Source organism: Lampetra fluviatilis, chromosome 2, assembly GCF_964198595.1.
Source record: "Lampetra fluviatilis chromosome 2, kcLamFluv1.1, whole genome shotgun sequence".
Lineage (NCBI taxonomy): Eukaryota > Metazoa > Chordata > Hyperoartia > Petromyzontiformes > Petromyzontidae > Lampetra > Lampetra fluviatilis.
The window spans coordinates 23,012,878-23,026,134 of NC_136276.1; the positions used below are offsets into that span (position 1 = coordinate 23,012,878).

Sequence of the window (13,257 nt, forward strand, 5' to 3'; positions counted from 1 at the left end):
CGAAACGTCGTGATTTTTGTTTTTATTTTATTTTCATTAATTTTGATGTTTTACCTACGTGACTTTACCGAAAAAACCTAAGAATACGTATGACAGATGACTCGCTATAACACGAGTCTAGCATGTGAGGGACTACTCGTCATAACGTGAGTCTAGCACGTTACAGACTACTCGCTACAAAGTGAGTCTAGCATGTGACGGTTTACTCGCTATAACACGAGTCCTGCTCGTGACAGACTACTCTTCTGAGTGGCATGAGTGTTGTTCGGTGATGCTGGGAGCTGGTACTGTAGTACTGCAACTGTAGCACTGCTACTGTAGTACCGGCACCGTAGTAATGGAACTTTGGTACTTTATCACTGCAGTACGAGTACTGTAGTACTGGCACTGTAGTAGTGTATTGGTACTGTAGTACAGTCTGTCTTCTGGCAGCATCTTTGTGTGCTTAGCGTCATCTCACTCAATCATCTCGTTTAGTCGCCATCTTTCTCTCACTGACTTTACACTGAGAGAAATGACCGTCACACATCGCGTATTTATAGAAATACTCTATAAACAAACCACAGCTAAAAAGAAACATGTAAAACAAAGTACTGTCAAATAAATCCAACAATAAAACTACGAGCGAGAATGGCACCCCCACCTTCACCGCTATTCCTTACTGGAAAATTACCCTATCTCAGGAAAATTCTATTTACGCAGCAATTCCTAGGAACACAACCCCCGCGTTAAGCGGGAACTTGCTGTAAACAAGTTACAGTGGTGCCACGGTGGCGAGATGTTACGTATCTCGCCTGATATACGGGAGGTCGTGGGTTTGATCCCAACCCTGACACCTGCTGTATATCTGGAGTTTTGCATGTTCTCCCCGTGGTTGCGTGGATTTTTATTTACGTCCTCTGGTTTCTCCCTCCACAATTAGAATCAACATCACGTGTTCAGAGTATTTGGATGTCATAAATTTCCACGTGATAATAAGCCACTTAGTTGAGCTATAATTTGTGATAGCCAGGTCGCTTCTGAAAAAGAGCTATACAGCTAAGTGGGCATCACCTGCTAAAATAAAAACAGTTTATAGTTTAGTTTACATGCGTCTGCATTTGGCGTGTGGGAGTCGAGGTTTTGGAGCGTCGCCGCCTCTTGAACGAACTCCGACACCTTGTCCAGGTAGACATAGGGGCTTGCCAGCACCTTGCACACCACCTGCACGTACAACAGCCGTGGCGTGAACCATCGAAGACGCGACTCCGCGACTCCAAGACAACACGACTCTTTGACTCAGTGACTCCATGACAACGTCACTCTGTGACAACATGACTCTGACTCCGTGATTCCGTGCAAACAGTGCTAATTTCTGCATGTGCACAAGCGTGTTTATTAATGTTATAAAGCACGTTTGCTCAGGAAAACTTTACCGAGTCTCAAGGCTCTTTTTTAGGAGGGTCCTGCCAAGTTTTTCAAGTAGGGGGCAATGTTGCTGCTATTTGTGTGCGATCCCCAATGAGCGATTTTTTTTATGTATGTTCAACTTCTTTCGCACTGTATGTAGCCAACCGTGCTTATCAGAGGTGATGTGTTGGCCATATCCAGTTCCACTGTGTGCGGGTTTTTTATGCTATGGGAGAGAACTGGAGAACGCGGAGGAAACCCATGCAGAACAGGTGGAGAGAATACATCCTAAATAAACTACAAACTCCACACAGTGAGGTGGATTTGGGAATGAAACCAAGGGAGTTCATACTGTGAGGCACGAGAGTTACAACTGCACCACCACCCTGCAGCACTTGGTCACTACCGACAGAAGTCCTCTCTGGCTCTCTACCGGGATGCGCAAAGGACACTGTGACACAGCCACCTGCTATATCGGTGGCATTGCTGTATTGTTTGTATTTGTTTGTATCACTATTTAACAAGGAGATAATGATAAGTAATAATTTACATTTGTAACATCCTGGAAAACAGGAACAGGGTAAAAGGCAAGAGCAGGGAGGTGAAAGCCAGTTTAGAAGAAGTGAGTTTTCAAGAGACTTAAAATAAATCTAACGACTCTGATTGCCCATAATAGAGGTTTTTGCGTTAGATCGCGTCAATATATAAATTCTATGGGAACCTCATTTGCCAGTAAAAATATGATAATTGGTTTTTTACCCTTCTATCTGGCAACAAAACTGACACCTTTTTACAAGGAGTCATGTTTGCATAGACCGCAATACCTGCAGTCATAATACAAACAAAAGACATAACTCTGATAATGTGCACTGTCCTTGAAGTTGATTGGTCCACACCCGAGACAGCTTTCCTTAGAGCCTAGTCTCACATGGGTTGGACCAGATGACGCCAAAAGGCGCACAACTCAAAGACAATGCACCATCAGAGTATAAGAGCTCGGGGCAAGCATCTACACTATGGGAACCTCATTTGCCAGTAAAAATATGATAATTGGTTTTTTTACCCTTCTATCTGGCAACAAAACTGACACCTTTTTACAAGGAGTAATGTTTGCATAGACCGCAATACCTGCAGTCATAATACAAACAAAAGACATAACTCTGATAATGTGCACTGTCCTTGAAGTTGATTGGTCCACACCCGAGACAGCTTTCCTTAGAGCCTAGTCTCACATGGGTTGGACCAGATGACGCCAAAAGGCGCACAACTCAAAGACAATGCACCATCAGAGTATGAGAGCTCGGGGCAAGCATCTACACTATGGGAACCTCATTTGCCAGTAAAAATATGATAATTGGTTTTTTACCCTTCTATCTGGCAACAAAACTGACACCTTTTTACAAGGAGTAATGTTTGCATAGACCGCAATACCTGCAGTCATAATACAAACAAAAGACATAACTCTGATAATGTGCACTGTCCTTGAAGTTGATTGGTCCACACCCGAGACAGCTTTCCTTAGAGCCTAGTCTCACATGGGTTGGACCAGATGACGCCAAAAGGCGCACAACTCAAAGACAATGCACCATCAGAGTATGAGAGCTCGGGGCAAGCATCTACACTATGGGAACCTCATTTGCCAGTAAAAATATGATAATTGGTTTTTTACCCTTCTATCTGGCAACAAAACTGACACCTTTTTACAAGGAGTCATGTTTGCATAGACCGCAATACCTGCAGTCATAATACAAACAAAAGACATAACTCTGATAATGTGCACTGTCCTTGAAGTTGATTGGTCCACACCCGAGACAGCTTTCCTTAGAGCCTAGTCTCACATGGGTTGGACCAGATGACGCCAAAAGGCGCACAACTCAAAGACAATGCACCATCAGAGTATGAGAGCTCGGGGCAAGCATCTACACTATGGGAACCTCATTTGCCAGTAAAAATATGATAATTGGTTTTTTACCCTTCTATCTGGCAACAAAACTGACACCTTTTTACAATTAGTCATGTTTGCATAAACCGCAATACCTGCAGTCATAATACAAACAAAATACATAACTCTGATAATGTGCACTGTCCTTGAAGTTGATTGGTCCACACCCGAGACAGCTTTCCTTAGAGCCTAGTCTCACATGGGTTGGACCAGATGACGCCAAAAGGCGCACAACTCAAAGACAATGCACCATCAGAGTATGAGAGCTCGGGGCAAGCATCTACACTATGGGAACCTCATTTGCCAGTAAAAATATGATAATTGTTTTTTTACCCTTCTATCTGGCAACAAAACTGACACCTTTTTACAAGGAGTCATGTTTGCATAGACCGCAATACCTGCAGTCATAATACAAACAAAAGACATAACTCTGATAATGTGCACTGTCCTTGAAGTTGATTGGTCCACACCCGAGACAGCTTTCCTTAGAGCCTAGTCTCACATGGGTTGGACCAGATGACGCCAAAAGGCGCACAACTCAAAGACAATGCACCATCAGAGTATGAGAGCTCGGGGCAAGCATCTACACTATGGGAACCTCATTTGCCAGTAAAAATATGATAATTGGTTTTTTACCCTTCTATCTGGCAACAAAACTGACACCTTTTTACAAGGAGTCATGTTTGCATAGACCGCAATACCTGCAGTCATAATACAAACAAAAGACATAACTCTGATAATGTGCACTGTCCTTGAAGTTGATTGGTCCACACCCGAGACAGCTTTCCTTAAAGCCTAGTCTCACATGGGTTGGACCAGATGACGCCAAAAGGCGTAAAAAACCAATTATCATATTTTTACTGGCAAATGAGGTTCCCATAGTGTAGATGCTTGCCCCAAGCTCTCATACTCTGATGGTGCATTGTCTTTGAGTTGTGCGCCTTTTGGCGTTATCTGGTCCAACCCATGCCTCAGCAATCCTTCCCCCACCCCCAAATTATGCAAGAGCACAGGAGGGTGGTCAACACATCTACACCTCTATATAAGGAATGAAACAGTAAGACTTCTCCACAAATCTGGCTGTCACCTGATTAAGCTAGTTGTAATTACTGGCGAAACGTTGTACTCAGATTGTAAATGTTGTGACTAGGCTCTCCAACACACCGGTGTGCTGTACTAGTGACGAATTGGCATGTTCTGTTTACGTGACAACCCTGACTAGTTGGCTGTGTCGGGTGGTGGCGGGTTTTAATGACACATTTATATATTTACGTGATATAACCCAAAAACTTCTATTATGGATGATATTGGTCGCGAAAGCCTACGTGTTAAACTGACTCTGTCTTGTTAGCAAAGGCAAAACGTCGTTTCAAAACTTGGGAGCTGCACTGGCAAAAGCCCAATTCCTCCAGTAATAAAAGCCTTGACCTTGAAGTCCTTAGAAGAAGATGATCTGAAGAACCCAGGGACCTCGTTTTAGAATATAAACATGGATCAGTTCCTGGAAACATTGCGGGGCCAACCCACTGAGTACCTTGTAGGTCAGCAGCAGGGTCTTATAGTCTACTCGATACTGGACAGATATCCAGTGTGAAGACGAGAGAGAAGGTGTGTGATGTGCTCACAGAACACTGAGCGTGTAAAGAATCTAGCAGCTGCATTCTGAACGAGCTGGAGTCTACCCAGCACCTCACTCGGAATCTCGAACAGTAATGCGTTGCAGTAATCAAGTCGGGCGAACACAAAAGCATGAACCAGTCTAATCTAGATTTGAAGTTTTCCACTTCAGCAATTGTTTCTTGCTGTGGTTGTCCCATCTGATGACGGACGCTTGTGTTGCACCCGAAACGTCGTGATTTATTTTATTTCATATCTACGTGACTTTACCGAAAAAACCAAAGAGTATGAACCGGTCTCTCGACGTCATTAGGTGACAGGAACCAACACAGCCAGGCAATATTGCTCAGATGAAATAAAACCACTAAGAAAAGTAAAACAGCATTGCCTCTTTTGCAACAGGACCCAGGCCTGCGTGAAGTTCCATACGGTAGAGCAGCGTTTGCCACTCTGCGGTGTGTAAATGTGTGTAGACGTGTGTAGGCGTGTGTGGACGTACCTTTTCAAGAAAAGTAAGAATTGGTTCCTGCTGCTCTCTTGAGAAGTCCAGAAGTCCTTTAAGCCAAATGTCGAGTTCTCTCCACGTGAACTCAAACACTCCGCTGTCTCGCAAAATCTGTAATGCAAAAGCGAGAAATAACATTCATCAGAGTCAAGGCGTCAGGTGCCCGATTTGTGCATTTTATGGGCAGGAATTTCCTTCAACGTTGAACATAAACACGGTCAAGTCTTCAGAGGGCAGATCGGTCAGTCACGAGCGGTGAGACACGGACGGTGAGTCACGATCGGTGAGACACAAGCGGTGAGACACGGACGGTGAGTCACGGGTGGTGGGACTCGAGCGGTGAGACACGGGCGGTGAGACACGGGCGGTGGGACACGAGCGGTGAGACACGGGCGGTGAGACACGGGCGGTGAGTCACGAGTGGTGAGTCACGAGTGGTGAGTCACGAGCAGTGAGACACGGGCGGTGAGTCACGAGCGGTGAGAAACGGGCGGTGAGTCACGGGCGGTGAGACACGAGTGGTGGGACTCGAGCGGTGAGACATGGGCGGTGAGACACGAGCGGTGAGACTCGAGCGGTGAGACACGGGCGGTGAGACACGAGCGGTGAGACACGAGCGGTGAGTCACGAGTGGTGAGACACGGGCGGTGAGACACGGGCAGTGAGACACGAGCGGTGAGACTCGAGCGGTGAGACACGGGCGGTGAGACACGGGCGGTGAGACACGAGCGGTGAGTCACAGAGTGTACCCACTGAGCCATTCTGCTACTCATGGTCTCTGTGGGTTCAGAATAGTTTATCTCTCTCTTTTAAACCTTCATCCTCCACTTTCACATGAAAACAGGACGTCTATGGGACGGCGACACGGCCCAGCGGTCGTGTGTTTGCTGGTCGCTGCAGAGCTTCACGTTGAAATCCGACAGGCCGTCCTGGTTAATACTCATTCAGCCTCAAGTTAAATGCAAGATGGTTGGAGGGAGCTCTATCTAAGAATCTGTAGCTCCCACGGAGTGGAATTCACTCCCGCTCCGTTTTCACCAAATTAAGTCCCTTCCACGACTTAAGACCCATTAAAAAACCTTTTTGTTTATTATAGCCTTTAATTGAGTTGACCTTGGTTTGGGCATGCTATGTACAACGTCGAGAGATGCAGTTTTGCATGACCGATGCTATATAGAAATGAATTACTGTACAGTTCTTCATCGATTATCCTGTGCTGGATTATCCAGCTCCAAAATGTATCCAGTGGTTCTGGGCTGATCAAGTGAAATTGGCAAAACTGCTCCAAAGGCTGTACCAGTTCAGCAATCGCCACCATGCATGTGACAAAAAGTATATATGCTTGATTTCAGTGTCAAATATTATATACATTACATTATACACGACAAACTAAAAAAACTAAAATACTGCACGGATATACGTTCTTCAAGGCTAATAACTACAGTAATGAAAACAGAAAATATACTGTGCGATCCAGAGAAAAGTACGTGTAATTCGGCATTCACCGGAGCACCAGTCTAGAGGCTGTACCAGTCTGGTGATCGTCAAACACAAGTTGTTGAACCAAGAGCGTAGTACGTACATCACCCCATGCAGAGTCTTCGAGATTGGAGTGGTAAGTATGGTAAAGTAAACAGAGTAACGTTTTACAGCAGGATATTTATTTTTGTCTTTGTATATATATTTATGCCAGCCTTTCATAGGTGCTCGCAAACAGCACTTGCCTCAACAGTCTGTTAAGGCTATACGGGGGATCTTTGTATTTGTGCATGTGTCCATGTGCGCATGGGGGAGACACCTTGACCAGCAGCTGCTGCGTAGCGCTCTGCAGTTGGGGGTGGTCGCTGCACACGAACATGCGCAGGAGGAGGTAGAAGGTCGACTTGTCGGAGCCGTCGCCCGTGCCGTCCGCCGCCCCCTCCACCAGCTCCTGAACAAGAGAGACGCGAACATGGCACATGTGTCATCTCACGTCATCTCACGTTCAGTTCGTGTAACCGGGGTGAGAACTCAAGAGAGCAGGAGAGAAAAGAGTCTCATTTGTAAGTACAACCTGCATCACAAAGAGAACAAAAGCAAAACATTGAGGTGAATAAATCTTGACTTAAAGCTTTCGTGACTGCAGGAATTCATATTCTTTGGGTCTTTCGGTAAAGCCTCGTAGATAGAAAAATACAAATATCACAACGTTTCGATCGCAACACAAGCCATCGTCATCAGGTGAAATATATATATAGCGGGAGTGCTGCTGAAGCAGGATGTTATATAAGTGGAGCTAGAGATGGAATTTGCATGTAAATGTAAGATCAGAGAGCTGATAAACCTCCACGAACCAACCAATCGGCTTTCCTTAAAACCCTCTGCTGCTAGACCACCCAGATTGTATGGCTTACCAAAAATCCATAAAGAAGGTATACCACTCCGGCCTATCGTCTCCACCATTGACTCACCCACCTACAAACTGGCCCGATTTCTGTCTGAAACCATACAACCATTCACTGGTAAGACCACCTCAGGTGTACTTAACTCAGCTCACTTGGTATCGCTAATTAAGGGCATCTCACTATCTCCAGGTGATTTGCATGTCAGTTTCGATGTAGTATCTTTGTTTACCAAAGTCCCTGTGCCTGACACCATTGCAATCATTGAAGATTTGGTCCAACAAGGACTGAATGCTGATGTACTGGCCCTGGTTAGACACTGCCTCACCAACACTTACTTTACGTGGAATGGAACATTCTACAAACAAGTTGAAGGTACCCCAATGGGTTCGGCCTTATCTCCAGTTGTAGCCAATGTTTTTATGGAAAAATTTGAGACACATGCCATCCAGGCATCCACCCGACGTCCTTCCTTGAGGAAGAGATACTTAGATGACACGTTCACCATCTGGCCACATGGCCTACCAGCACTGGGCCAATTCTTGAACCACATCAATTCCATACACCCAGCCATTAAATTCACCATGGAGGTGGAAAAGGATGGCAAGTTACCATTCTGGGATGTGTTCATCGAAACACACACTCTGTCTACAGGATAGCCACCAATACAGATGCCTACATAAAACCTGACTCCCACCACCATCCATCCCAGAAGAATTCCCTCATCAAAACTCTACACCATAGAGCTCATTGTATTTCCAACCATCACCACCTAGCCAATGAACTGGAGCACATACACCAAGCCCTCAAGATGAATAGATATTCCGACTACACAATCCATAAAGCCCAACCGTTGGGAAAGAACAATCTGAGGACCCAATCAAAACCATTACCTTGCCATACATAGCAGGGGTTACCAAAAATATTTCCAAAATCATGAGCAAACACAAGATCCAGGTTCGAATCAACACAGTACATAACATTCTAGCGGGGCTTGGTGAGCGCTGATAGCGTGGGCTCCCACGAGGGGGAGCGGGAGAGAGTGTCAGCCCAAGGGCAGGGTTGCCCCGGGCCATGGCACTCTGGTTGACCCTGCAGACACGTGATCGAGAGTGTCCATAGAGAGGCCCCCAGGTGGGGGGACGAGGGGGTGATCACGTGTCCAGGGAGAGCTCTCGAGAGGGAGCTAGAAGGCTCCAGAAGGTGGGCAGGGCCAAGGGCAGAGCGGCGTAGGGGGACATAAGGCGGGTCCCTGAGAGGGACCGGGGTTGCTGCATTCTACAAGCTGAAGCTGCACGTCCACCAGCTGAAGCCTACATCTCAAGCTGGAAGCTCTACGTCTTCGAGGCAAACACGTGGTCGCGGAGCCGAGTAGGGATCCGACCCTTCGCAGCAGTAACTCCTCTGTATAGAGTAGGTAAAAGCTGGGTGGTCACCACCCTAGGCTGTATCTGCTGAAGGGGCAGTTACCCCTTGTGTTACGTGTCACAAATAAACGTGTTGTCTTTAAAAGGAACAATGTCTGCGACTCAGTTGGACTCACGACACTTACATTGACATGCAAATCTCTCACAATACAATGGCCACCTCCACAGCTGCGTCGTCGAGGTATATCAGCTCTGGATCTTACATTTACATGCAAATTCCATCTCTAGCCCCACCCACTTACCCTTGGGCTAAAACCCATCTCAAACCTATGTAACATTCTGCTTCAACAGCTCTCCTGGTATATATATATTTTTCACCTGATGACGATTGCTTGTGTTGCGATCGAAACGTCGTGATATTTTCATTATTTTTCTATCTACGTGGCTTTACCGAAAGACCCCAAAAAATGAGGTGAATAGCTTGAGCGCAGGACACAAATGCCCGATGCAATTAACGATCCATCTTCTGTAAACGCACGAACCAACGCGCCACCATTTAGCGAAGCAATCCAGAGCTTTAATTGGATTATTTGTTTTACTTGACATGAGCGCATTTCAACCACATTTAGCGCCAACTCTGATTAGCACAGTTAGCTACGTATGGTGCGAAAGAACTTCAATATACAAACATACATAGACCCTGCTGCCCATTTCAGTGTTGCGATTATTGACACGATTCAGAAAGTTTCTGTTGAAGGGCATTGGCTTCCGGCACTGAGTAAGTGTGCATACCCGGCATTTAAACCACGCGTAGCGAGACACGGGCAGAGCCAGCATCAGCTGCAGGGTCCGGTACTGCAGGATGGGTGGGGTGCCCTCGCTTGTGACTCCTGCAGCAAAGACACAGACACACATATCATTTGTGTAGCCTCTACCAGACTGCCCGGGCAAGTGCTGTTCGCGAGTAGCACGTATTAAGGCCGGCCCAGCTCACGAGGGGGTGGGTGGCCAGTACCACGCATGGCCACGTTTGTCTCCTGAGTGTCGATGTTTACTACATATCTCATAAAAGGTATTAATTTGAGGCTGAGTCAACCTAAGACAGTCCCAGGACCGGTTCAGATAATCGTCACCGGTGTTGGCGGGAAGCTCGATTCAAACTCGGGTCACCGGGTTGATGGCACAGCATGCTAACTACTGTGCTACTGCCCCAAAGACAGAGACACACACAGAAACACACTCGCACACGTACAGCCACATGAAGAAAAACAGACGACAGTAGCACGCACACAAACGGACCTGGACAATATGTGATTATGCAAGTTTACTCAGGGTTATGGATAGGCCTCACTGAGTCACGTTAAGTTTATCACAGTAGGGGGGGCAATGTTGCTGTTGCCATGTGCGATCCCAGTTGAGTAATTTGCAGGAAATCATTCAGCATTGGGATGCTTGGCCAATAACCGTTACACTGTGTGTGATTTTTAGCAATGGGAGGGAAACTGGAGACCCTGGAAGAAACCTACGCAGAACAGGGGGAGAGAGAGAACACAAACTCCTCATGGAATGTGCCCTCGTCATTAAATGAACCCAGACTCTACTGGCCGTGAGGCGCGAACATCGGCGCCGCGACACCGCCACCATGCCGCCGCCCACCGGTTGCGCGGGAAGTTTCTGTCCGTGTGGTGAACTGGTTAATTGGATTTTTATGTTTTTGTTCTTTTTTTTCTTCACGTGGTTACTGATAATATGACACAATCGCTTTCGACAACCCCCCCCCCCCACGAGTCTCAACACGCCACGCCAAATCGCTCCACGCACCGACGAGCAGCTTGCTGAAGTCGAAGGAGCTCTGCGCCAGTAGGTGCGGGGCCACCTGCTGATACAAGCGCAGCACGTGCAGCAGCTCCGCCTTCAGCAGCATCTCCTGCACCTCTCCCAGCTCTGCACACCCACAGAGGTGGGACAAATTGGAGCAATCGGCGACCGGTCCGCAACGACCACAGACATACAACCGGTGCGCCACTTCCAAACGTTGAGATTTCCGCAGGACCAGCTGAGGTCCCCTGCCAACCCCTCTGAGCTCACGGCGGAGATGCTATGGACTGCCGGGAAGAACGCCAATGATCGGTGGGCACCTATGAATGGGCCGGCACGGCACACGAGGTCGCCTTGTTCTCCCCGATGCTGATATTTACACACCGCACCGGGTACTTGTGTAATAAACGACTTCCACCACTTTTTGTGAATTGCGTCTTTCTTTATTAGTTGCGACTGCTCGGCTTCACACTCTCTTTCCAGATGGTCCCTCTCTCTCTCTTCCACACCGCGGCACGCGCTCACTGCTTCTCCGCTCCGCGCGCGGCTTCCCTCGCCCTCGCGTTCACCGCACCCCGCTGGTTGACAGCGTCGGAGATCGCGAGAGCGCTGCCCTCGAGGCTGCCACGTGGTCGATGGCTGACGAGGTGGAGAAGATGCAGTCCGGACCCAGGCTTCCACACCGACTCCCTCTCCAGCCTCCCCTTATATCCGCCTCGGCGGAGCCAAGCCCCGCCTCTAACCACGCCCCCCTCAGAACCTTCCCGATGGTTCCCGCATACCCCCTGTGAGCTCCGCCCGTGAACTTCGGCCCAGATGGAACCCATAGCCCTGATTGGCTATCACCGATGAGGCAATGCCTATGCAGCCCTCCGTCACCTGTCGGTGTGCTCTCTCATTACACTCGTTAAGGCTGAGTCCACCTGTGGGAGGCCCAGGACCAGATCAGATATTCACCGCTGCTATTGTGAGCGGGATTCGAACTCGGGTCGTCGAATTCGTAAAGCGGTGCACTAACCGCTACACTACCGCTCCAAAGACAAAGATCCCCCGTATAGCAGAGGTCGCAATCGGGTACCCGATACCCGTACCCTACCCGATACCCGGCTACCCGTACCCAGCCGGGTACGGGTACCCATTTGCGACCCTGGTGTGGCCGGGTACGGGTAAGGAATCAAAACCCGTTTGCGACCTCTGCCGTATAGCCTTTAACAGACTGTCGGGGCAAGTTCTGTTAACGAGCACCTATGAAGGCCGGCACACAAGGGCGTGGGGTGGTCAGCACCACACCCGGCCACTTGTTGTCTCCCCAGTGACGATGCTTAAACACCACACCGGGTACTCATTTGAGGCCGAGTTGACCTAGGGGAGGCCCAGTTCACACAATCGTTACTGGTGTTGACCATGAGCGGGAATCGAACTCAGGTCGCTGGGTTTGGAGAGCAGCGTGCTAACTGCTTCACTACCGCTCCCCACCCACACACACACATACACACGCCCGCCCTCTTGCAAAACAGCAGCAACCGGCGCTGTGCGCCACTCTGCTCCGTCTCCTTGGGGCCTGTGTGCTGTGTTCCGTCTCTCACCCTTCCCTTCGTCCTTCTCACAAGCCGGCTCCTGGGCAGGCACAGCCTCTGAAGCCTTCACCGGGCCAGAGATTTGATTCCAGGCAGAAATGAGGGATGTCACATCCGGCAGCACCTGGAGCAAATAAAACACAGAGTAAACAATCCACAGAGTAAACAAGAGGAAACAACACAGATGAAACAACAAAATAACGAATACATGGAGTAAACAACAGAGTAAAAAATAGAGTAAACAGAATAAGCAACAGTAAACAATTCACAGGGCAAAGACACTGTAAATAACACACAGAGTAAATAAAACATGGAGTAATCAACAGGTAGTAACCAACACATGGACTAAACAACACACACGGTAAACAGTCAACAACACATGGAGTAAAAACATAAAGTATACAACAGAATAAACAATGCACGCAGTAATCAACATACGTAGTAAAACACAGAGTAAACAACACAGTAAAACAACACGAAGAGTAAAACAACACAGAGTAAACAACACACAGAGTGAATATGGAGTGATCCACACACCATCACAAAATGACTGCTGAGTGAGATCTCCCGGCTCAGATGAGGAAGTGCATCTCCATTGCTAATCCAGAGCAAAGTGTAAACAAAATCCACATGCCTTTGGCAGGGACGAGACCACTAGAGG

The 13,257-nt window shown here is 47.8% G+C and overlaps 1 protein-coding gene across 1 annotated transcript in view; it reads right to left on the minus strand.

Annotated features, from left to right (window-relative positions):
* The window catches only part of URB1 (URB1 ribosome biogenesis factor), a 60,344-nt gene that overhangs the window by 36,285 nt on the left and 10,802 nt on the right, over positions 1 to 13,257 (minus strand). Inside the window, exons 13-18 of the mRNA XM_078872386.1 lie at positions 12,606 to 12,720; positions 11,023 to 11,145; positions 9,994 to 10,091; positions 7,252 to 7,383; positions 5,448 to 5,564; positions 1,089 to 1,203 (exon numbers count right to left, since the gene is read on the minus strand). Of these exons, the coding sequence (XP_078728512.1) occupies positions 1,089 to 1,203; positions 5,448 to 5,564; positions 7,252 to 7,383; positions 9,994 to 10,091; positions 11,023 to 11,145; positions 12,606 to 12,720 (700 nt within the window). The remainder of the gene's footprint in view (positions 1 to 1,088; positions 1,204 to 5,447; positions 5,565 to 7,251; positions 7,384 to 9,993; positions 10,092 to 11,022; positions 11,146 to 12,605; positions 12,721 to 13,257) is intronic.